Source organism: Zootoca vivipara, chromosome Z1, assembly GCF_965207765.1.
Source record: "Zootoca vivipara chromosome Z1, rZooViv2.hap1.1, whole genome shotgun sequence".
NCBI lineage: Eukaryota > Metazoa > Chordata > Lepidosauria > Squamata > Lacertidae > Zootoca > Zootoca vivipara.
Window position 1 is genome coordinate 50183240 of NC_142583.1, and position 22996 is coordinate 50206235.

Here is a 22996-nt window from a genome sequence, read left to right on the forward strand (position 1 = left end):
GTAAGTGTTCCGGTTTTCACACTTTTTTTTAAATCAAAAGGCTTTCGAGGCGCGTCTCTCTTTCCCCCCCCCCATTGAAATTGCTGGCAGCCCTTTGATTTTCGCTTTTCAAACGTTTCAGAAGTCGAATGGTCTTCTGGAATGGATTATGTTCGAAAATCGAGGTTCCACAAGGCATTCAGTTAAATGTAGCTAAGGCACCACAAATGCTTAATTACAGTCCTGTACTGGCTTAGCCACCCTGCCAACCTAGCAGTTCGAAAGCACATCAAAGTGCAAGTAGATAAATAGATCTACAGTGGGAAGGTAAACGGCGCTTCCGTGTGCTGCTCTGGTTCGCCAGAAGCAGCTTTCTCATGCTGGCCACATGACCTGGAAGCTGTACGCCGGCTCCCTCGGCCAATAACGCGAGATGAACACCGCAACCCCAGAGTCGGTCACGACTGGACCTAATGGTCAGGGGTCCCTTTACCTTTACCTTTACTGGCTTAGCCACAGTTTCCCAAAACTAGCCTAACTCAGTCTACCAGTGTTGCCAAGTTATGAACTGCTTCTAATAAGATATTAATAAATTTATTTAAAAAGTTACAATGCAATCCACAACTCCATTAAACCAAATTGCTTTGATATTAAGCAATAAATTCCTGATCTCACAGCCATGTCAGCACTTCATGGCTGTTTATAAAGTCTGGGCTTGGTCCCTAAACCACGGTGAGTTGTTCAAGTTTATCCAACAGCATGCACCTGATCTGGTTTTATTTGGGCATGTTGAGCCAAGACTGTAGTCATAAAGTACAGTTACAAAGAAGTAAGCCTCATTGAAATCAATGAGACATGCTTTCAAGTAAGCATACTTAGGTTTGGCAGGAGCTGGGACAGAGCAATGGGAGCTCACTGCGTCACATGAATTCAAGCTGCTGACCTTACGATCTGCAAGCCCAAGAGGCTCGGTGATTTAGACCACAGTGCCACCTGTGTCCTTGGCAGTTCGAAAGCTTATCAGCATGAGTAGATATATAGGTACCACTGCAGCAGGAAGGTAAACAGCGTTTCTGTGTGCTCTGGCTTCCATAGCTGCCAAGTTTTCCCTTTTCTCGCAAGGAAGCCTATTCAGCATAAGGGAAAATCCCTTTAAAAAAGGGATAACTTGGCAGCTATGCTGGCTTCCGTCATGGTGTCCTGTTGCGCCAGAAGTGGTTTTGTGGTCACATGACTCACAAAGCTGTCTTCAGACAAATGCTGGTTCTCTTTGCCTGAAAGCAGACATGAGTCCTGCACCTCATAGTTGAATTTTACTGGACTTAACTGTCCAGGGGTCCTTTACCTTTACCTTATTTAGGATTAGAATCTGTTTTAACAGCTAGATGGGCTCCTAGCTCTTTCTGTCCATTCTAGGGGTATGATAAGACAGACACTCAGTTTATTATTTGGTGTTATGCACAAGTAGGTACCAGCCTCAGGCTTGCAAGTTCCCTACTCATGTGCCATGATTTCTTCATTTCTCAGTTCTTGATGTTTGAAGTTTCAACTTAATAGTTGGTGGGTTCAGATGAAACAGCAAACTATTTGCCAAGAATCCAGAAGTAAGTTAAGAAATTGTGGAATGTAAAGGGAGAATGAGATAGCTCTTAAGCCCATAGTTTGTGCCAGTTTGTGTACAGAATGAGAAACCATGGTTTGACATCATTTCTGACTCATACCGGACTGTAGCACATGAAGGCTATAGCAAATGAGTGACAGCAGGGCAATCTCTTTTCTTTTCTTTTGCTTATGTTATTCTATTGTTCTGTAAAAGTCAACTCATTTTTTAACCTGGCAACCCATCACAGAACACTATTTTAAAGGCATGTTTTCCCTGTTTAAAGGCATGTTTTTCCCTGTTTGGTTGTAAATCTTTTTGGTTGCCTGGGCAAGATAAAGTGATTTTAAAAAAAATAAAATAAAAATAAAATTGTGTAGAAATTTGGAATTTATACTTCAATAGCACATGAACACATTTTTTACAAGGAGGCAGCATAGAAGCAAACCATAATTGACATACGCTATATATTCCAAGGAGTCCCCAAAGAAAATTGAAGGGCAGAACGCCATCATACATTACCCAGCATGTGTCAAAACACTGGTTTTTTCAGAGTTTGCTTTCATGCACTGCTGCCTTTATTTTGTATATCTTCTGATTCAACATATCCACTGAGCATTTCAACTAAGAACATGGCAGCTTTGTGTGGCAGTACAGAAATCTGAACTAACAACACCACCTCGCTTCAAAAATTAGCTGGTATTAGATAAAAAGATATGTTCTCTACTGAACTTGAAATGAGATTGAAAACTACTAAGGCAAAAGGAATAGACTTTTTTTTAAAAGGACCTCACAATGCCAGGTGTTAGATTATAAATTATTTTGAACAGTTTCTAACAATAGCCTTGTTATAAATCTTAGTACCCTGCATATTGCAAAAGAAAGCATTTTTTAAAAAAATGTAATGCTCATTTGTGGGCAGAGTGACATCATTTTATTTATCATATAATAATGAATTTTGTCTGCAGTGTATGAGCGGGGAACAAAGACTTACATTTAAAGTGCTAGGTCTAAGCACATCATGATAGGCTGCTTATGGCAGTACCTTACAAAGGTTGCTTTGGATGATACATGTGGGTGCCAGAATACCTTATCAGAGCTTAAAGCTGTTTGATATTTTACTGGCAATATAATATTTTTGCCTGGAGTGAGGTGAAGTTGAGAGAACATTCTTAATCCAGTTGGTGTCCATTTTGCATGTCTTCATTGCTAAGTCTTGGTTTGTGGCCATTAGTACTAACATTCCCCTGGTTTCATATTTCATTGCCAAGAAAAGATGCCTGAGTAATTTATCCTTCAGGATCATAATTGGATTAAGAGAACACATCGTTTCCAGGATTCTCCACAGGCAATATCGGTATAAGACCTTTCTTTAATTACTGTAATCAGCATGCTCTTTACCTTGTGTTTGAACCAGGAGGTCACTGATCACTGTTTTGTAGGTTCAGAACGAAACATGGAGATCGGAAGAAGTCACACATGTTGGGTTCAGATGCTCTCCATGCAAAAAAATCCTAGTGGACATAGAACCAGGTCAGACTATTTGACCATCTACCCAAGTATCTATAACTGGCAAGAGCTCTCCACGGTGTCATGGAGAAACCATATCAACAGCTATCTAATACTTTTAACTGGGGATGGCAAGGCTTGCTCAATAGAACCTTCTGCTTACAAAGGATGTTCTCTACCCCTGAGCTTTCATCCCTCTGCATGGAGTTTCCATGCTTTTTGGAGCACACATGAAATGGTTAGTCCCTTAACTCTCATATTAAAAATGAATTGATCTTACAATGACCAGTTAGAATAGGGACATATCAGGGTGGTGCAGGAAGGAGCCAAATTGTAACATTAAAAAAATGACAAGTGTAGAAAAGCCATGACCTAATCAAACAGAGGCAGCTTTCTTATTTGGCTATGAGTCATCAAATGTTGGAACAATAAAGTATTGAGAGATCATGTGATACATGTCCAAACCAATTCACTATGTAATGGCATGCTGATTAATTTGATGTAATCTGCAAACTTGGCTTCCATTCTTGGACTTGCTCCTGATTCTACACTACAGTCTTTTGTAAGAATTACTGTTCACTTCCCCCCATTGTCCATCTAGTCCTTCCCTCTGCTTCCCGGTTTTTTTTTACCCATTATTTTCCTAGTGTGCCTACTAAATGTTAATTCAATGCCAGGTCATGTTAGAGTGGTGAACATCTGAAATACCCAATTTTGAAAATGTTTCCCTAGTTATAATTTTCCTTATTTTGTATATATGTTTAGTACATAGCTTGTATAAATTAAACAAGACACGTCTGGCTTCTTTTGCAATTAGTTTGATGTCAACCCAATTTTCAGTAGATAGATTGGACTACAAAGCTGTTTACAAGCAAATCCCATGTACACCATGTTGACTTCCATGGTAGAAGAAAGGTAGGATATTAATATACTAAATAAATAAGTTATTTTGAAAAAGACACCTGACTAGCAGGATCTAGACTGCCAAACTGATATTTCCACTGAATGCCCTCAACTTTTCTCAACAGTTCATTGTTTCAAAGGAATGTCTTATCTGAGGGAGGTCAAACAGGTAGTTTGTAGCAATGTTGGAGCAAGTAACACTTCATTAATTTAGAGTCATTGCACATAAATCACAAGGAATTCTATTATGCTGATCTAAAGTACAGTGGAACCTTGGGTTGTGGATGTAATCTGTGACGGAGGCACGTCCACAACCTGGAGCGTTCGTAACCCGCAGTGCCGCGTCTGTGCATGTGCGTGATGCAATTTGGCGCTTCTGCACATGCACGATTTAGCACTTCTGCGCATGCACAGTGCTAAATCCTGCGGTATGCAACCTGAAAACGTGTAACCCAAAGCGCCTGTAACCTGAGGTACCACTGTACTTCATTTTTGATTTTAAGTTGGCTTGCCATTCCACCCTCCCCCCATCCCTAAGCCTGTGCTTTAAAATATGTCTCTGGTTTCTGGTTCACTAATGTTTCAAAATGAGACTTTGTGAACTGATATTTACAGTGCCTCAGTGTTCTACGCAGCCAAAGATGGAGAAGCTCTATACAGTCAGCAAAAACAAGACCTGGAGCTGACTGTAACTCAGATCATCAGCTTCTTATAGCAAAATTCCAGCATAAAATGAAGAAAGTAGGAAAAACCACTGGGCCAGTAAGATACAATCTAAATCAAATCCCTTATGAATATACAGTGGAAGTGAGGAAAAGATTTAAGGATTTAGATTTGGTGGACAGAGTGCCTGAAGAACTATGGATGGAGGCTCGTAACATTATAAATTATACAGGAGGCAGCAACGAAAACCATCCCAAGGAAAAGGAAATGCAAGAAAGCAAAATGGCTGTCCAACGAGGCCTTACAAATAGCGGGGGAGAGGAGGCAAGCAAAATGCAAGGGAGATAGGGAAAGATACAGGAAGCTGAATGCAGATTTCCAAAAAACAGCAAGGAGAGACAAGAGGGTCTTCTTAAATGAGCAATGCAAAGAAATAGAGGAAAACAATAGAATGGGGTAAACCAGAGATCTGTTCAAGAAAATTGGAGATATGAAAGGAACATTTCGTACAAAGATTACCATAATAAAGGAGAAAAGTGGTAAGGACCTAACAGAAGCAGAAGACATCAAGAAGAGGTGGCAAGAATGCACAGAGGAATTATACCAGAAAGATATGGAGGTCTCGTACACCCCAGGTAGTGTGGTTGCTGACCTTGAGCCAGACATCTTGGAGAGTGAAGTCAAATGGGCCTTAGAAAGCACTGCTAATAACAAGGCCAGTGGAAGTGATGATATTCCAGCTGAACTATTTAAAATTTTAAAAGATGATGCTGTTATGGTGCTACACCCAATATGCTAGCAAGTTTGGAAAACTCAGCAATGGCCAGAGGATTGGAGAAGATCAGTCTACATCCCAATTCCAAAGAAGGGCAGTGCCAAAGAATGCTCCAGCTACCGCACAATTGCGCTCATTTCACACACTAGCAAGGTTATGCTTAAAATTCTACAAGGCAGGCTTAGGCAGTATGTGGACCGAGAACTCCCAGAAGTGCAAGCTGGATTTCGAAGGGGCAGAGGAACCAGAGACCAAATAGCAAACATGCGCTGGATTATGGAGAAAACTAGAGAGTTCCAGAAAAATGTCTACTTCTGCTTCATTGACTATGCAAAAGCCTTTGACTGTGTCGACCACAGCAAACTATGGCAAGTTCTTAAAGAAATGGGAGTGCCTGGTCACCTCATCTGTCTCTCTATGTGGGACAAGAAGCTACAGTTAGAACTGGATATGGAACAACTGATTGGTTCAAAATTGGAAAAGGAGTACGACAAGGTTGTATATTGTCTCCCTGCTTATTTAATTTATATGCAGAATTCATCATGCGAAAGGCTGGACTAGATGAATCCCAAGCCGGAATTAAGATTGCCAGAAGAAATACCAACAACTTCAGATATGCAGATGACACAACCTTGATGGCAGAAAGTGAGGAGGAATTAAAGAACCTTTTATTGAGGGTGAAAGAGAAGAGCGCAAAATATGGTCTGAAGCTCAACATCAAAAAAACCAAGATCGTGGCCACTGTTCCCATCACCTCCTGGCAAATAGAAGGGGAAGAAATGGAGGCAGTGAGAGATTTTACTTTCTTGGGCTCCTTGATCACTGCAGATGGTGACAGCAGTCACGAAATTAAAAGACGCCTGCTTCTTGGGAGAAAAGCAATGACAAACCTAGACAGCATCTTAAAAAGCAGAGACATCCCCTTGCCGACAAAGGTCCGTATAGTTAAAGCTATGGTTTTCCCAGTAGTGATGTATGGAAGTGAGAGCTGGACCATAAAGAAGGCTGATCGCCGAAGAATTGATGCTTTTGAATTATGGTGCTGAAGGAGACTCTTGAGAGTCCCATGGACTGCAAGAAGATCAAACCTATCCATTCTTAAGGAAATCAGCCCTGAGTGCTCACTGGAAGGACAGATCGTGAAGCTGAGGCTCCAATACTTTGGCCACCTCATGAGAAGAGAAGACTCCCTGGAAAAGACCCTGATGTTGGGAAAGATGGAGGGCACTTGGAGAAGGGGACGACAGAGGATGAGATGGTTGGACAGTGTTCTCGAAGCTACAAACATGAGTTTGACCAAATTGCGGGAGGCAGTGGAAGACAGGAGTGCCTGGCATGCTATGGTCCATGGGGTCACAAAGAGTCGGACACGACTAAACGACTAAACAACAACAGTGTTCTACGTAAAATTATTATTTTGTTTAGAGTAAGTGTTGTCTGCTATTGTTCTATATAAAATTATTATTTTGTGTAAAGTAAGTGTTCTGAGCCAAATGAATGAAGAAGAAAAAAACCACTGAGAAATCTTACATTCCACACCTCAAATCTTAGATAATAATTAAGTGCATCTGTGTCACCCTCCCTTTATTGTCCTCTACACAATACTGTACATTTAAGTGTACTTTAAAAAATAATCTTTGGGTTCCAAGACAAATGTGTGCACTGTAAAACTTCTGAATGCAGTCATATTTATCTTTATTCTTAATAAAAGAAACATAAAGGCAGCTGGTACCATTTTGTAGGATGCATTTATAACAGCATATGTGTATTGTCTTCTTACTGAGTTCAGGCAAACTAGTAAGAGCAGAGTTGAACCCAAACCTCTTCCTCTCCATTGAATGGCTGCCAGATTGCTCCAGGCCAAACTTTCCCAACCTGGTACCCTCAAATATTTTTGACTATAACAACAATCAGCTCCAGCCAGCACAGCCAGATTGGGAAATGATGCTCCAGTCTATTTCTTAGGATGCACAGCCTAGGGAGCCATTGGCATGCCAGGCTGTGAAGTAAGAGTGAAACACACGACACTAGATTTCACAGTGTCCAGAAAGATGAAGTCTTCCCTTCAGAATGCAAAGACACACTGCACTACTGAAAAGCACTTTGCTCTTAGGTTCATTTTTGAACTTTCTCCTTAAAGGGATAACCCTGAATCTTTCACTTGTAGTTGAGGAAACATGTTACAAGAAAGAAGATTCAGACTGAACATCAGGAAGGACGTTCTGACAGTGGAATGGACTCCCTTGGGAGGTTGTGGGCTCTTCTTCTTTGGAGAAAGCAAACATGCATACCATAAGCATTTTATTTTTTCCATGAATTTTCCTTGATGGCAAGTCAGCTGAAGTTCTTCACGAAAAGAGGATTAACCAAGCAAGTCATGACTATAAAGTCAAAGCAGTTCAAGGTCAGGGTCCAATTGGTTCATGGGCAAAGCCAAGGCAAGAGGCAAGTCAGGGGCAGTTCTTGCTCAGATTTAGGGTAGGCAGGACATCAAGCTAGCGGGCAGCGCACAGTACTGATACATAGACATTGTACCAGAAGCTTTTCCACCCTGGCACTTGTGGCTTTTAGCTGGAGCTGCTGGAGCTGGTCCACAATCTCAGCTAACTCCCATCCATTCTATCCAGAGAGGTATTCTTAAGTAGAAGGTCTTATTTCTGAGGAAACCTTTACTCCTAAGGAATCATTGCTTGAAGTCAGGCACTTCCCTGGTTGGGCTGGGTTTGCTTCTAGTGTTTGAGGCATCACCTCTTTTTGGGGCTTGGGGCACATTCATCCTTGATGTCAGAACTCCCTCTGGGTGCAGATAGACCCTCCTCAGGCTTGTCGCAGAATCCTGGCTCCCCATCTCTGAATGGAATGTGACCCAGGGCTTGATGCCAAGGCCTCTTGGTCATCCTCTGTTGAAGATTCCTTTCGCCAAGACAAGACAGATAGACAATTATAACTATGTATGATTAACCTTCAGTTTTTAAACCTTATCACATAAGCATAGCTGCCAAGTCCGGGTCGTAAAGATCCGGGATCGGCAGCGCGTGCATGACCGGAAGTTGCGTGACGCAACTTCCGGTGCCGCTTTGCCCTTCTATGGGCACCAGAAAATGGCGGCGCCGGAAGTTGCTTCTGCGCATGACCGGAAACACATAAAAGTGACTTCCGGCGCCGCCATTTTCTGATGCCCATAGAAGGGCAAAGCGGCACCAGAAAAATGGCCGCCGGGCAGAAGCCAATTAAAGGGAAAATACCGGGATTTTCCACCAAACGGGAGACCGCCGGGAAACGGTAAGAAAAAAGGGGTTTTCCCGGCGGATACGGGATACTTGGCAGCTATGCATATGTGTGTAGTTAACATTTGCTTTTATAGGGTATTCCCCTATAACCCTTGCTAGAATAATTGAAATGTAACTTAAGCATAAAGGAAATATATAGAAAAAGGAATGTACAATATGCACTTCAGAATATACATTTTACAGCTTCATATAGCATTTTCTGTTTTTAGTGGGGGTTAGTGTGAAGATTTGAAAAAGCTGGATTCATCTATGGTGAAAACACATCAATATTTGTTTTGTTTCACAGCAGTAATATAAATATTATATATCTATAATGTGTCATTTAAGAATTGTTCAGCTAGCCTTAGCTCATAACGAAGTCAGTGAAACAAGAACTGTGCAGAGATAATGATCCTAATTGCTGGGCTTAGATGCTACTAGAAGCATTATAAACCTTATGTCCATAAGAGTTTTGATTTTCCACGGGGACACACTAATGCATTTTACAGGAAAGCTAATGCAAGGAGTACTTGACCTCATAGCTTCAAAGATCTAAACACAAACAGCTTTGTTACTGTTTTAAACTGACAAAAATAAGAACTGAGCATTGGGTCCAGTTCTACAACTTTAATGTGAACTTGGTGCAACTAAAATCTGCTTCAGAGTAAAATGCATATAAAATGGTTTCAGTCTGGCGAGTGGTTCTTTAAACTTCTTCATCATTTGCCCCTCACTTACAGAATAAATACCGGAAGAAGGGTTTTTGTTTTGTTTTTTTAAAGAAAGGGAGTTGCCTGCCTGGGGGGAAACAGGATTATGTGCTTGCTTACCACAAAGCCACAAAAAATGGTAACAACTGTTCATAATGGGCTTTGATAACACCCACCAGTATTACATACCTGCTAACTTCTAAAAATCCATTGGCATTTCTTCAGATCAACTTGCTTAATGTGTACTAGGAGAACACCCACAAACAAACACACAGTATATGCTTCATATGTTCATACTGAGGCTGAATAATTTTCAGCCTAATTTCAAAGCCAAGCCTTACTCCATATGATACAATAAATTAATTAAAAAACAAAAAGTAATTTTGTCTCACCACGTCTGTGTGTGTGTTCTGGGTTCTTTCTGGAAGAGAGGGGAATCCAGGTCAGAGGCCATTCCTGGTTTCTCTCAGGAGGACCACATGGGGATGGGATGGATTTCCTGGCATTCTTGAAGACCTGGCTTTTCTTACTCTTGAAATTAAGTATTTAATGCCACCCAAGCTATAATCCCCCTCCCATTCTTGTACATTAGCCTTCCAAGTGGGCAGTGACCTACAGCAAGTTAATTATGAGCTCAAATGACAGTCTATGCTTGAAGCTTCAGTACCAATGAGCAGAATTTTCTTCACAGAGTCGAAACAGATTTGGAAATACATTTATCACCAAGTCCACAGACACCGCCAGACTTTCATGCACATCAACTGGAGAATTTAAAACTTGGCCAAAGGATACATTCATTATTTTTTTGGCCAGAGCTAGAGAAAATTATTTAATCCTGACATGCTTTCCACTGCTAGAGCCCACATTTTCTTAAATCCTGTAAAACTTTTTCCTGCAAAAAAATTCCTGTAAAAGTTAAATGTTCACTTCCTTGTGCGTGGGTCTAAAATTTATGCCTCAGAGTATTTGGAAAGTAGGTCAAGACCCTGAAGTGGATAAAACACTAGGGCTCATGCCTATGAAACTTTAAGCCAGCCTCAGGGACTGGTCACTAGTAAAATACACCTGCTTAAGTGTGCAGAAATGCCATTAAACTATCAGTACAGTATTGCTGTTCAGAAATCTTACTTGCCTTAAGTCCAAAAAAGCCATGAAATGGAAGCAGGAGAGACTTAGCCACCTAACAGCTTACATGGATCTTTCTTTTCTACTGGCACTCACTATAATATAACTGAAAGATATAACAGAACTATGATATAGTAAATAATAAACAAAAGTTTCACCACCCACCACATATCTGTTAACTAAATATCATCTAGGGGAATTATCATCGTGTAAGTTAACATGAATGTTACTCTCTTAATTGTAGTGCAAGGCTGCCAACTCTTTTGGATGAGTGGGCATATCTGGAATTTTGAGAAAGTGCCCCGGGTGCAAGTCACAAAATGGCTCCAGTGAAGGCATCACAAAATAAAAAAACGGCTGCTGGGTGGACTGGGTATAACACAAAATGGCTGCCACATCTAAAAGAGCAGAAAAAGAGAAGACCACAAAAATGATGCAGGCATCCTCCTCCCCAACAATCAGTTGTTCCATCAAGGGGGAAAAGGCACCTGAAGTTCTTTGCACCTCTCATCTATTCAGAGTGGATGGGAGGGTGTGTGTCCAATCCTGCTATCAAATTAAATGTGCGTATATTTAAGGGGTATGTTGAACGTAGGTGAACCAGTGCAAACAGGAACTGAGCAGGAAAAGTAAACTTTCTATCCCCTACCATGGATTTTTGAAGGGATATTTACCGTACTCTCATAGGCACCATAGGTAATACTGGCAGCACATTGCCATAATGCATTTATAGTAGATGGTGTGCTCCGGTGAATAATGTTCTCACCTATGGTACAATGTTTGGCTTGGACTGAGAAGATGTAGATTCAAATCCTGTCTTAGCCATGACGTTTCACTATCTGGCGTTTGTAGCATCACTTTCTCAGTCCCACCCACCCAATGGCATCACTGAGAATAGGCTTGTCAACTGGTCAGGAGAAAGAGACTGCTGACCCTGTGCCTTTAATGTAAGTATAATATGAAGAGATCAGTAGGTAAAGAAACACGGTCACCACAGATAAAACTGCCTTTTTCTCCATCTGCTGCTTAAGAGTGTTTGCACAGTAGGAACAAGGGTGCTTGGGAGGAAAAGGCAGTGTAGATGCAATTCAAGGACTTTACCAGGCTGCAGAATGGAATGTAAAAGTGGCAATGATGTATAAAGGAATATGGAAACCTTACACAGAGGTTTGTCAGTACAAACTACATCAAAAGTGCAGACTGCATCAATTTGCAAGCATCCCCAGCCCAGTATGTTCATTGGTCCTTTTAATACAGTAGTTGAGTGAGCACTTTATTGAGAATACAAGAAAATTATTTTTTAAAACACTCACGTTTCTTCCTGGTTGCTACATAAATTTGGAACCAAATTGAACAGTACACATGTCAATAGCAATATATCAGGAAGATGCTGCACAAGCAGTTCTTGTTAACACAAGGAATCAGAATGTTAAGCACCCAGCTGATAAAAAATTGCCATAGAGGTGGAAGAAAAAACTTAGTACAGGATCTGTTTAGGCCAGCAACAGAATGTAATGGCTGCACAATATGCTGACTCTTCAGCAGAACCTAGTTTGTGGAGCTCAGCTGCTTGTGAAAGATAGCGTGATCCCAACTAAGGTTTATAGAATGAAATGCCTGAGGAAAGCAGGTGCTTGGCTGATGTCAGCTCTAGTTAAGCATTTTACAGTGTATTGCATCCACAAGGTGATGGGGAAAATAAACACTGGAAAATCAATTTTTAACATGTGTAGCAAGATAGCACACTAGACAAATCACTGCTTCACTGTAGCCAGGATAGGCATCTTCAAATAGGTTTTAATAGTATCAGAGATTCTTGCTTTTTGTGGTTGTAAAGTTAGCCTCCATATTACCAAAACACTCATAGACACAAGGTATTGATGAAAAGACATCCCATACAGAGCAAGGAGCCTTAGGATCAACTTACAACCAAGGAAAATTAGCTATTTGCTCCCATCTGTACACACACCACTACTCTGGTCTCACTTCCGTTCATCAAAAACAGCAGTAATGTCTGTTCCAAACCCTTTGATGTGTTAGGAAAATGAAAGAGCTGCTCACATGCTAGTTTCTTATTATCTCTTGATTTTCATTGTCAAAACTCTTTCCCAGTCTAGTTCATTTCAGCTCTTCCTCCTTCCAGGGCCAAATCACTCTACTTCTTTGCAAGTTAGCTGATGCTGCCTTGAATCAGAAAGCTTCTCACACAGTTGGGCTGTCACAGAAATGTTCAGCTAAGGGGAAATACTGTATTAGCCATTTGGGATCTGGAATTCTTGACCAATTAATTTTTTTTTAAGGGTAGGAGGGTAGCCCACTGCACAGTAAAGAACAGTATTCTGAAAGCTTCAAATGGACAGGCTTCTGAGTTCCCTTCCATGCTTGCTGTGCAAACTATTTCTACTTCTAGTATTAAATTGCTTCTCAAATTCCCTTGTTTGGGAAGCAGCTGACTAGGCATAGGCGACTAGTTTTCAATGAGGAATGCTTAGAAGGTCCCACCAAACAGAAACTCCCCACTGGCCCCTTGAATCCATGCTTAAATCTAGTATTGCAGTGGAAGTCATCTGCAAATAATAGCACTTTACCAAAATGCTGGTTTCTCTTATATCCTAAACCACCAGTTACTAAAGTGATTTTTTCGCTCTTCACAGATGCAGCTCTGTTTAGTGTTGTATAATGATTTCTTGGTTTATTGCAGGTCCCACTGAATCACAAACTCAACAGAATACAACTGCGCTTTTTGATTCTCCCATGTATTCCTCATGAAAAATGATCAGGCAGGGACAAGGAGTATTGAGAAAGCATTTTATTAGAAAACGTAACGAAGTGTTCTCAAAAGTACACTTTTATAGAAACGTATCTAAGTAAATAATTTAACCTTGTCAGTTTGGGTGTGGCAGCTTTTCAGTGCAAGTGAGAGTCCAACAGTCTATTAATAGTCTTGTGTTCCCAAAGCCTCTGTGCTTGACCATAAAGCTTTTCCACACATGGATGGGAGGCCTTCAGTTTCTATGCCTGAGTACATTCACCTGCATCGTGTTATGTGCAGCTCTGGTGTGGTATTTTGGCGCAAAAGAGTTGGAGCAAGAAGATGTGTAAATGAAACATCATGCATGGTCCTTTGGATCCTGCCAAGCTTCTTGTACAGCTGGAGAATTCAAACTACTATACACACATACACACACACACACACACACACCTCTGAGTCATTAAATCAATTAAGGTGGAAATATCCCCACATATGGATTTATATACTATGCTCCCCAAACAATTTTAATACCAATAGCCCAAGTGGTAATTTACCTTAAATATCTTCACATAAATAAAATTACATATATACAAAGTAAAGAGTTGGGTTACTGTTCTTCACAATGAACATTTATATGGCAACCTAACACTGTCTTCCTTGCCACACACCTTCCAATTGTTTCAAAAGTGCTTGCACCAGAATAGCACTGAACTTTGTAGCCAACAGACAAGAGTAATACATTTTATAAAGAAAACCTGTGAGACTATTCCTCATCTTTCAAACATGAAACATTTCTGCCAATTCATTCTTTAAATTCTAATTGTATATTTTTCCTCTGATAACATGTAGCTATAAATATGTGCCCCAATCATGCAAACCTTGAACCCAAGCCCAAGTTGGGCTGCGCTGGCTCACATGGAGGTCCTGTATGCATGGGCCTTCCTCATTCATTTCAATGGATGCAATCACTTTGTACAGATTTGTCTTCCTCTCATGAAATGAATAGGAAATATACTGCAAGTGAAGGAGATTCAGGTGTACATAGAGCCATAGTACACACAAGAGATCACTTGTAGTTGCTACAAGTCAACACAAACAAAAAGCAGCAAGGTCAAATGCTTCTCCATTTTAAATGTTTGCAGGAAGCAAACTGTACAGAAGAAAAAGGTTGGTTCAGCTATTTCAACGTTATGGACACTTAACATTTTTGGCAAATGAAATGGAGATCAGAAATTCATTTAAAAGTGAAAAAATATGCCACTATGTTGAGCATATAATTAATTGCATCAAAAATCAACCAACTTTTTCTGAATAGTTGTAACACCTATGTTGCAAGAAAAAAAATATTTATGTGACCATTAGGACCATAATCAACAGAATGAAAGCTGCAGAAATAATTCTGTTTGATTGTATCCAATAATAAACTTTTGTTTGCAAAAGAGCTTTTGATTCAGCAGAGGCAACCACCAACGGGGGTAGGTGCGTGAAATTATCAATGATTCCTTCTTCTGCACCCCACAAAAAAATAGCTTGAGAAGGTTGGGAGACTATCCAGAACAACATTAAAGGGAGTGTTAGAGCTCCACAGAAAAAGAGGTACCAGCGAAATGTATTTCCCTTCCACCAGAGGCCTCCACTTTGGGGCAGCCCATCCTGTTTCACCATCTGAAGCAAAACAGGAATTGCTACCTTCTGTCCCCCTACACCTCCCCACTTCTGCCACCACTGCACTCTGGCTGTCGCTAAGCTTGGCGGGAGCTGGGGTGCTGCTTGTCAAAGCATTACCAATTAAGCTGATTTGCAATGCCCCGGCTCTTGCTGAACTCAGTGAGAGCCCAGGCACTCCTCAAAGTGTTGCCGTTTCGCTTCTTTGCCCATGGGCCTCCCTCTCAGTGATGGAAGCAGTGGGGTGGGCCAAGCACCGTCTCTTGAACGTCTGCCACCTGAAGCGAGTGCTTCACCTCATCTCATGGGCAGGCCGGCTCTTCCTCCATTGATCAAAGGCCTCTCTGTGAATGTAAGGACTCTTTGTAAAAAAAGGGACACTGGCTACAACAGATTGCACAAGCAATATGCTTATATGGCTGTCATTCAATATGCTTTTCTCTAGCATTTCCCTAGTTTCTCATTCAAAGAATCTTCCACTTTGCAAATCAACCTCATAAGAACCACAATAGTTTCAGCAATATACTAGGGCCTAATGATGGCTTTGTACTGAGCCCTTACACTCCTGAGTTCATTTGGTACAGAATGGCAAAAAGAACAGTTGGCATAATTACAAATCAGGTTCAGACTCTGAAGGAATCTGGCCTAATTCAGGATGGGGTTTATATGTCCAAACCTAGGGAATTTGTTTTTGGAATCCCCCAAAATGAACTATGCCCCTATCACTAGAAAGGAACACATTAAAGATTGTAGCCACCATCTTTAGTGTGGCTTGTCTTGCATCTAAGTCTACTGTGCTTGTGCATAGAAAAGTTTCAGATACAGGGTGGAGGATTCTAGAAAGCCATTACAAAAAGAGAGGAATTTTCCCCCCACAATGAGAACATGACATGGACGAAAAGCTGCAAGAGTATTAGTCTCTTATCTAGTAAATATGTTGGGCTGGATTCGACTATTCTGGCACGCTAGTGGAAGCCAGTGCCAGGGCTTCCCCCTCCCTGCCCCATGAAACCCTTGCACCTTCTCCAAATTTGCTCTGGAGGGTTGGGAGAAACAGGCAGGCAGAGGAGAGGGGGAATTGTTCTGTCTGGCAAGCAGAAAACGCTTGCACTGACAGAACGATCAGAAGAGTGTGATGTTGAATTCCTTAATTTTTACTTATATACATAGAAAACATTAAATGGCACCAGTCGTACAGAAGCATACTTGCTTAAGACTGAATATGTATACACACAAGGCTAAAGAAGTTTGCAGAGATTTACAGGATGATATAAAATAATGAAGCATAAAAGCTCATACAAACCAGCATTTTAAAAAGTTTAGTTCGCAATACAAAAAGGACTGTTTGAAAGTTGTCATAGATCAAATATAAAACCACTGCTAACCTAATTTCTGGGCAAGTTTCTTTTCATAGCAAAAAGACCTTCCAGGACTGGAACCCACAGGAACTACATTGATCCAGTATCTTCTATTAATTAGCTTCCACTGTCATGTATTAAGATCTTCTTTTACCCATCAGTTCATAACACATTTAGAATTTTTTGCTTTGTTTTAAATTGCAAAGATAAGGACAGTTCAAAAAGAAAGAGTGCATAACTTTAGTGGCAATATAATGTCCAGCTATAAATATACCATTCTTGCTTTGTTTAGTATGTAAATCCACCAAGAGATTACATAGTGTTCAACCACCATCTCTAGTGCTTTACTGCTGAACATAAATAATGACAAGGCATAAGACTGCAACAAGTCCAAGAGCTTGTAAACCAAGGAACCAGAGCATAACCCAGAAGAATATGACTATTACAGGTTCCACAATCCGTTCTCCAAAATACATCCTTGTGAAGCCAATACTAATGAGGCTTTTGTTGAGCTCTCCAAAGAGAGTTCCCATCTTTTTGTAGTCATCTGTAACAGGTTCAATACTGTAGTCTCTGTCTTCTTCTCGGACCTGCAGTAAGAAAAAAACAAACCAACCATAAGATTATTAAAATCTGGATAAATTTGTAGCATGTTACTGCTGCCATTAAAAATACACACACACACCCTCCTGTGCAGAAATGTTGGTGCTTTTCATCTTTCTGCACTGTAAGGTGCTGTACTAGAAATGCCCCTTTCCCAAATCTGTCATTACTTGAAATCTTCATAAAGAGCTTTGCATAAATATACTCAGGAGGTTTCTCTTTTCCAGAGCTCAGTGGTAGACCATTTGCTTTGAATGCAGAAGGTCCTAAACTCAATCCTTGACATTTCGGGGGGGGGGGGGCGGCGGCAAGGAAGTGCCCCTGCCTGAAACCCTGGATAACAGCTGCCAGCCAGTGTAGGTAATACTGGTCTTAGTATAAGGCAGATTCCTGTGTCTGCATCTGTGCCTTGAAAAGAGAGAATGAGGGAGAGATCATTTTTCCGCATTCACTGCCCCATCTTGTCACCTCTCCCCCTTAATAACAGGAGTGTACTACTGAATAACAGCGGCAGCGCCAAGTATTGGATTCCTTATCATCTTTATAAAAAAGACATTGCATAAAGCTTCTGTGGACAGGCTTTTGATGGAGATGGGTAATGTAAAGCAACCTTTTAAGATGATGAAGTACACAATGCACGGCACTGCTAATGCTTCCATTAAAGATGAGCAAAGCTCAGCAAGAAGCTACTCATAAATATTTTACTCAACAAGTCAATACTGTTAGCAACACAAGGCTTGCCTTGTAAACTGTAATTATCGTGATTAAATATCCATCATTAAAAAAAAATCTGGAGAAGAGGCTTGTTTTAAGTCTAGTTCTATAGCCAAAACAATTCCTACACTGATGCTTTAATTAGATATCTAACAGCAAGAATAATACAGCTTGCATTTTCCCCCCTAGTGAGTAGCAAAACCGGCCAACCCCCCCCCCCCAATAACAAGCAGTGTAATCCTAAGTACCCTTACTATGGAGTAACCCCCCCCTTAAGCTCCATGAGACTTACATTACATTACACATGAATAAGTGCAGGAAGTATGTGCCATTAGAAATTAAAATTCTAGTTTAGTAGAATTCATAAGGGTTAAAGTGCTGCCTTACTCATAATAAAATGCTGAAAGCTATTTCCAGATAAAGAGCAATATTCATACATCATTCACCCTGAAGCATATTTTAGCCCTGATCTCCTTTGATGCAGTACACTATTGTTTGCCAACCTTTTTGGGTTCACAGGTACATTTGCAAAATAGAGGAACTGTTGTGGGTACCACCATGTCACAACTCTTTCCCTCCAGCTGAAACCCCTCTGCAATTGCCTACACAGAATTAGAGTGGGGGGGGGAGAGCCTTTGAATAGCTAAATAAGGCTTTGTTGAAGCCCTAATTTCAGCAGGGGGTGAGACCCTATGGGCACCAGGAAGGCCTCTGTGGGCACATGTGAGCCGACAAACACTATGTTGGTGACCCATGCCATACAGAATCATCTAGCAGAGTATGTTTGTGTCCATGGTTGTGCACAAGTGTCTCCCGTTTCATAAACATCAACTAGTTTTATGTGGTTCAATATTTTCACTACAACATATTAAATACATTTTGCAAAATTACCGTGTACCTCCTTAAAGTAGATGGATAGTTAGAAAGGAAAAGCTGCAAGTATCACTCATTTTTATATTCAAGTGATTTCTTCAGACAAAAAAAAACAAAAACAAAAAAACACACACACACCCAAACCAATCGGCATTTTGCACCCAATTTTGTCTTGGTAATTTCCCTCCCCCTCCCAACGTCTGCAGTATTAAAGGTGGAAGGTTTGAACATTCCTCTGTATCTGCACTGCCATTTTTGTGATACAAGGTTTGAAAGATCAGCCTCATGCTAATAACGTAACTGCCCCCTCGAGATCTGCACCATGCAGCACTTCAGTTGCATGCCAAATGTGCAACAAGGTATGGGATTCAGTTGGCAGATCACCCAAAGCATATACTCTAAAACTGTCCCTTTAATATCCACTCTTTTTCTGCTTTTGCCTTTTATAGAAATGTTGGGTCTCTGGAAGTTGAATCTCTAGGTGAGGAAGCAGATGCATCATGACTCTGGTGCATGCACATGGACACACAATGACCTATGCATGGCTTAAATTCCCTTCTCTTCCCACCCCCACAATAAATGTATAAACGTTGCTGAATGTCTGGAATCAGTTATTCTATAACCAGACCCATTTTGATTAAAGTTATTAAAATATTCTCATTATCTCTCCCTCACTTTTAAAAAGTAGGCTGTTATAATCGATATAACATACAAGAAATAGTGAAGAAACTTAAGCACCTGTATTATGGAAAGGTGACTGCCATGATTATAACTATCGTGGAATCTCCCTGCTAGCTACCGTTGGGAAAGCCTTTGTCTGTGCAATTCTCAACAAATTACACTCACTGACAGGATCTATCCTGAGTCACAATGTGGTTTTAGAGCTCAGAGGTCAATGGTCAACATGATTTCCTCACTCGCCAGCTGCAGGAGAAATGCTGAGAGCAGAGACACCCCTTGTACATTGCCTTCATAGACCTGACCAAGGGCGTACCCACCATGCGGCAAGTTAGGGCAGCTGCCCTACTCTAGAAGCAGGGCTGGTGGGCAGAGGCGGAGCACAGCCCGGCGGAGCGCGAGTTCGCCATTCCCGCCGCACCGCGCCGCACCCTCCCTCCAGCTCCCCGGCGCGCCCTCAGGCAAGGCCAAGCGCGGCGGGGAACCAGGGAGCGCGGCGCGGTGGGCGGGAACGCCGAACTCTCGCTCCGCTGGGCTGGGCTCCGCCTCCGCCCACCAGCCCTGCTGCTAGGGAGGGGCACAGCCCGGCGGAGCGCGAGTTCGCCGTTCCCGCCTGCCGCGCTGCGCCCTCCCTCCAGCTCCCCGTCGCGCCCTCTGGCAAGGCCAAGCGCGGCGGGGAACCAGAGAGCGCGGCGCGGCGGGCAGGAACGCTGAACTCGCGCTCCGCTGGGCTGGGCTCCGCCTCCGCCCACCAGCCCTGCTTCTAGGGAGGGGCACAGCCCGGCGGAGCGCGAGTTCGCTGTTCCCGCCCACTTTGTGGCCCCTCCCCTTCCGTGCCTTGGCCCCCCCTTGCCCCCCCCTAGTTTTGATCCTGGGTACGCCCATGGACCTGACGAAAGCTTTTGACCTCGTCCGCTGAAAAGGACTCTTCAACAAGATAGGATGCTCCCCTAAGACAGGATGTCCACAATATGGTTGTGCCTTCCACGAGAACATACATGGCACCGTCCAGTATGACTGGTTCATCCATGGACACTGCCCTGTAAAGAATGGTGTGAAACAGGACTGTGTTCTCTCTCCAATTCTCTTTGCTCTCTCCATGCCTTCAGCTCAGCTGAAGACGGTATGTACTTCCATTCAAGGAGGGATGGGGATCTGTACAACCTGGCACATCTTCACACCAAGACACAAGTGTGGTGGGTTCTTATCTGAGATATGTTGTTTTCAGATGACACAGCCTTAACAGCGCACTCCAAGGAAGCTCAACAGAGACTCATCAACCATTTTGCCCAAACCTCCAGCACTCCATGCAACACATGATTGGGGTGGTAGACGATTAGGTCTACCTGGGCTCCACCATAACCAGCAACCTTTCCATCGATGCTGAGCTGGACAGGCGTATTGGCAAGGTAACTATAGCAATGACTTGCCTTTCCGAGAGCATTTGGGAGAATGTGATGCTAATGACCAAATACCAAGTTGAAGGTCTGCCAGGATTTGTGTTGAGTATGCTCCTTTATGGAAGCGAGTTGTGGAAGTGAGTAGTGCACTTGGCATGACAGTCTTCAACGAGCATGTGCTCTCTCTCAAGGCCACATTCCCAGCATGTTCACACTTCTGTCTCCGTGATGTCTATGCTGGCTTGGTCATACACACAGAATTTAAAATACCAGGACCCCCAAGGATGTGTTTTATGGGGAGCTGGCTTCAGGACCTAGGCCTGTTGGCAGTCTAATTCTGTGTTACAAATTTGTCTGCAAACATGACATGAAGTCTGGTAACATTAACCCTCCCATATGGGAATATCTTGCAGACGACTGCAGTGCCTGGAGACAAGACATTCAAGTTGTATATCCACAGCACTAACCACAGGAGAAATGACCACTGAGAGGAGCACAGAGAGAAATGCCATTCTGCACTGTAGCAGCAAAAGCTGAAACCTTCATCTGCCCCAACTGCGAGAAAACATTTCTCTCCCATATCAATCTCTACAGCCACAGCAGGTGCTGTAGCTCTTCAACCATTTGGCTTCACCTCTTAAGGCACGCACTTCCGTTGTCTGCTGAGACAGACAGATGACAATAACTGGGAAGAGGATTAAGCAGTGATTCTTGCTGTGAGAATAGGGGGTTGTAGCACTAGGCAGAGCCAATGTTCTCCAGACATTGTTGGGACTCCCAGCTTCCATTAGCCCCTGCCAGCATGGTAAATGGTCAGGGACGATGGAAGTCATAATCCCACATCATCCCATTCGCTGCCCTCTAGTTAGTATACTAGATGTCAAAGACACAAGTTCAAAACCCCACTTTACCAAGAATCCTGCAGCCTAACTTATGATCTCACAGCGTAACAACACAGGGTTGTTGTGAGGCTAAATGAGGAGGAAGGAAGGAAATAATATATGCCAATTAGAGGAAATGCAATAAATTATAATTGTACACAAGAGAGTTTTAGAATGTATGCAATCACATATGCGATAGCGCAACTGCTGTTGAACAGAAGCCAAAAGTGTTCGCACAGGATCTTCCTGTACCACATCATAAATATTTTCAGAGGGGATAACTCACTACTTTCTTCCACTACTGCTTCCACTAAAAATTTGGTAGTGTTTCACAAAAAATAAAATGTGTATTTTTTCTGGAAAAAAACAAAAACATACATTTTAATTTTGCAATGTGAATGAGGGTTAGCAAAATGTATTGCTGGTTTCTTAAATTTTAAAATGTAACATACCAGGAACAATGTTACAGCAATGGATTTATATTTACCTTCAGATAAAAATAAAATAAGATAGCAAAGGTTGAACAGTCAGGAATGACATCTAACTGGTAGTAAATGGCTTATTTTATTTCTTTTGGGAAGGAAAAACAAGAGCAGGCACAGGATTAAGCTGGTAGTGCTGAACTGAGATAAGGAATAAGTTAACAATGAAAAGCAAAGCAACCACTATGCAAAAACCTATTCAGCTGTTATATGAATTTTTTTTTTATTGCCATATGATGTCAGTCATAGCTTCCCCAAGCTGGGCTCAGGAATTTGGTTATGGCAACTAAGCACTTAAATACTAGCTGAGCAAATACCAATCCAGCCAGAACTTTGTGAAGTGGTTTCCTAAAATAAAACCATGGTGCCAAACACTTTGTAGGAAACAGGAATCATAGAATCATAGAGTTGGAAGAGACCACAAGGGCCATCCAGTCCAACCCCCTGCCAAGCAGGAAACATATACTCTTGTAAGCTGCATCAGCTCACATTAATTGACATTAGAGAGAAAGCAACGAGGCTTGAACAGGTCTAACACAATTTAGGTCTAACACAATTTAGCACTCATAAAACCTATGCAATCTGTACTATTTGTACTCAACACCCATTTGTCTGTGCTGCAGTCCATGAATAGCCATGAGTTGGGAAAGGATTGTCCTGAATAATACTGTTTTTACCAACCATTCTTCCATACCAATGTCAACTGTACAAACACTGACCAACAGATTTGGACTTATCCCCTCCCCCAATGATAAAATAAAACCATAGCACTATACTCATGCTGTGTCATTAGTGTGTAAGAAACCAAAACATCATCATGGATTAAGTAGCAACCTGGCAGCTGTACAATCAGGAGATAAATGCTTTGTAGGGGTACTACTAAGTACATTTATTGCTGATCTCCACAATTTTAAAGGGCTAAAGCTGAAATAGTATGGGAAGTACTGCCACACACTCAGTCTGTGAACTTGTAATTTTTTTAAAAAATCACATAATAAATATTTTGGAACACAAGCAAGTTTTATTTATTTTGCTTTACAGTTTGTTAAACCTATGG

The 22996-nt window shown here is 41.8% G+C and overlaps 1 protein-coding gene and 1 long non-coding RNA gene across 2 annotated transcripts in view; one reads left to right on the forward strand and one right to left on the reverse strand.

Moving 5' to 3' along the window:
• LOC132592627 (uncharacterized) overlaps positions 1–22951 on the forward strand; it is a 24069-nt gene extending 1118 nt beyond the window's left edge. Inside the window, exons 3-4 of the long non-coding RNA XR_015947785.1 lie at positions 20405–20585; positions 20990–22951. This is a non-coding gene — a long non-coding RNA (uncharacterized LOC132592627). The remainder of the gene's footprint in view (positions 1–20404; positions 20586–20989) is intronic.
• The window catches only part of FAM241A (family with sequence similarity 241 member A), a 16010-nt gene continuing 6341 nt past the window's right edge, over positions 13328–22996 (reverse strand). Inside the window, exon 2 of the mRNA XM_035114113.3 lies at positions 13328–16898. Within this exon, the coding sequence (XP_034970004.3) occupies positions 16653–16898 (246 nt within the window). The 3' untranslated portion in view covers positions 13328–16652. The remainder of the gene's footprint in view (positions 16899–22996) is intronic.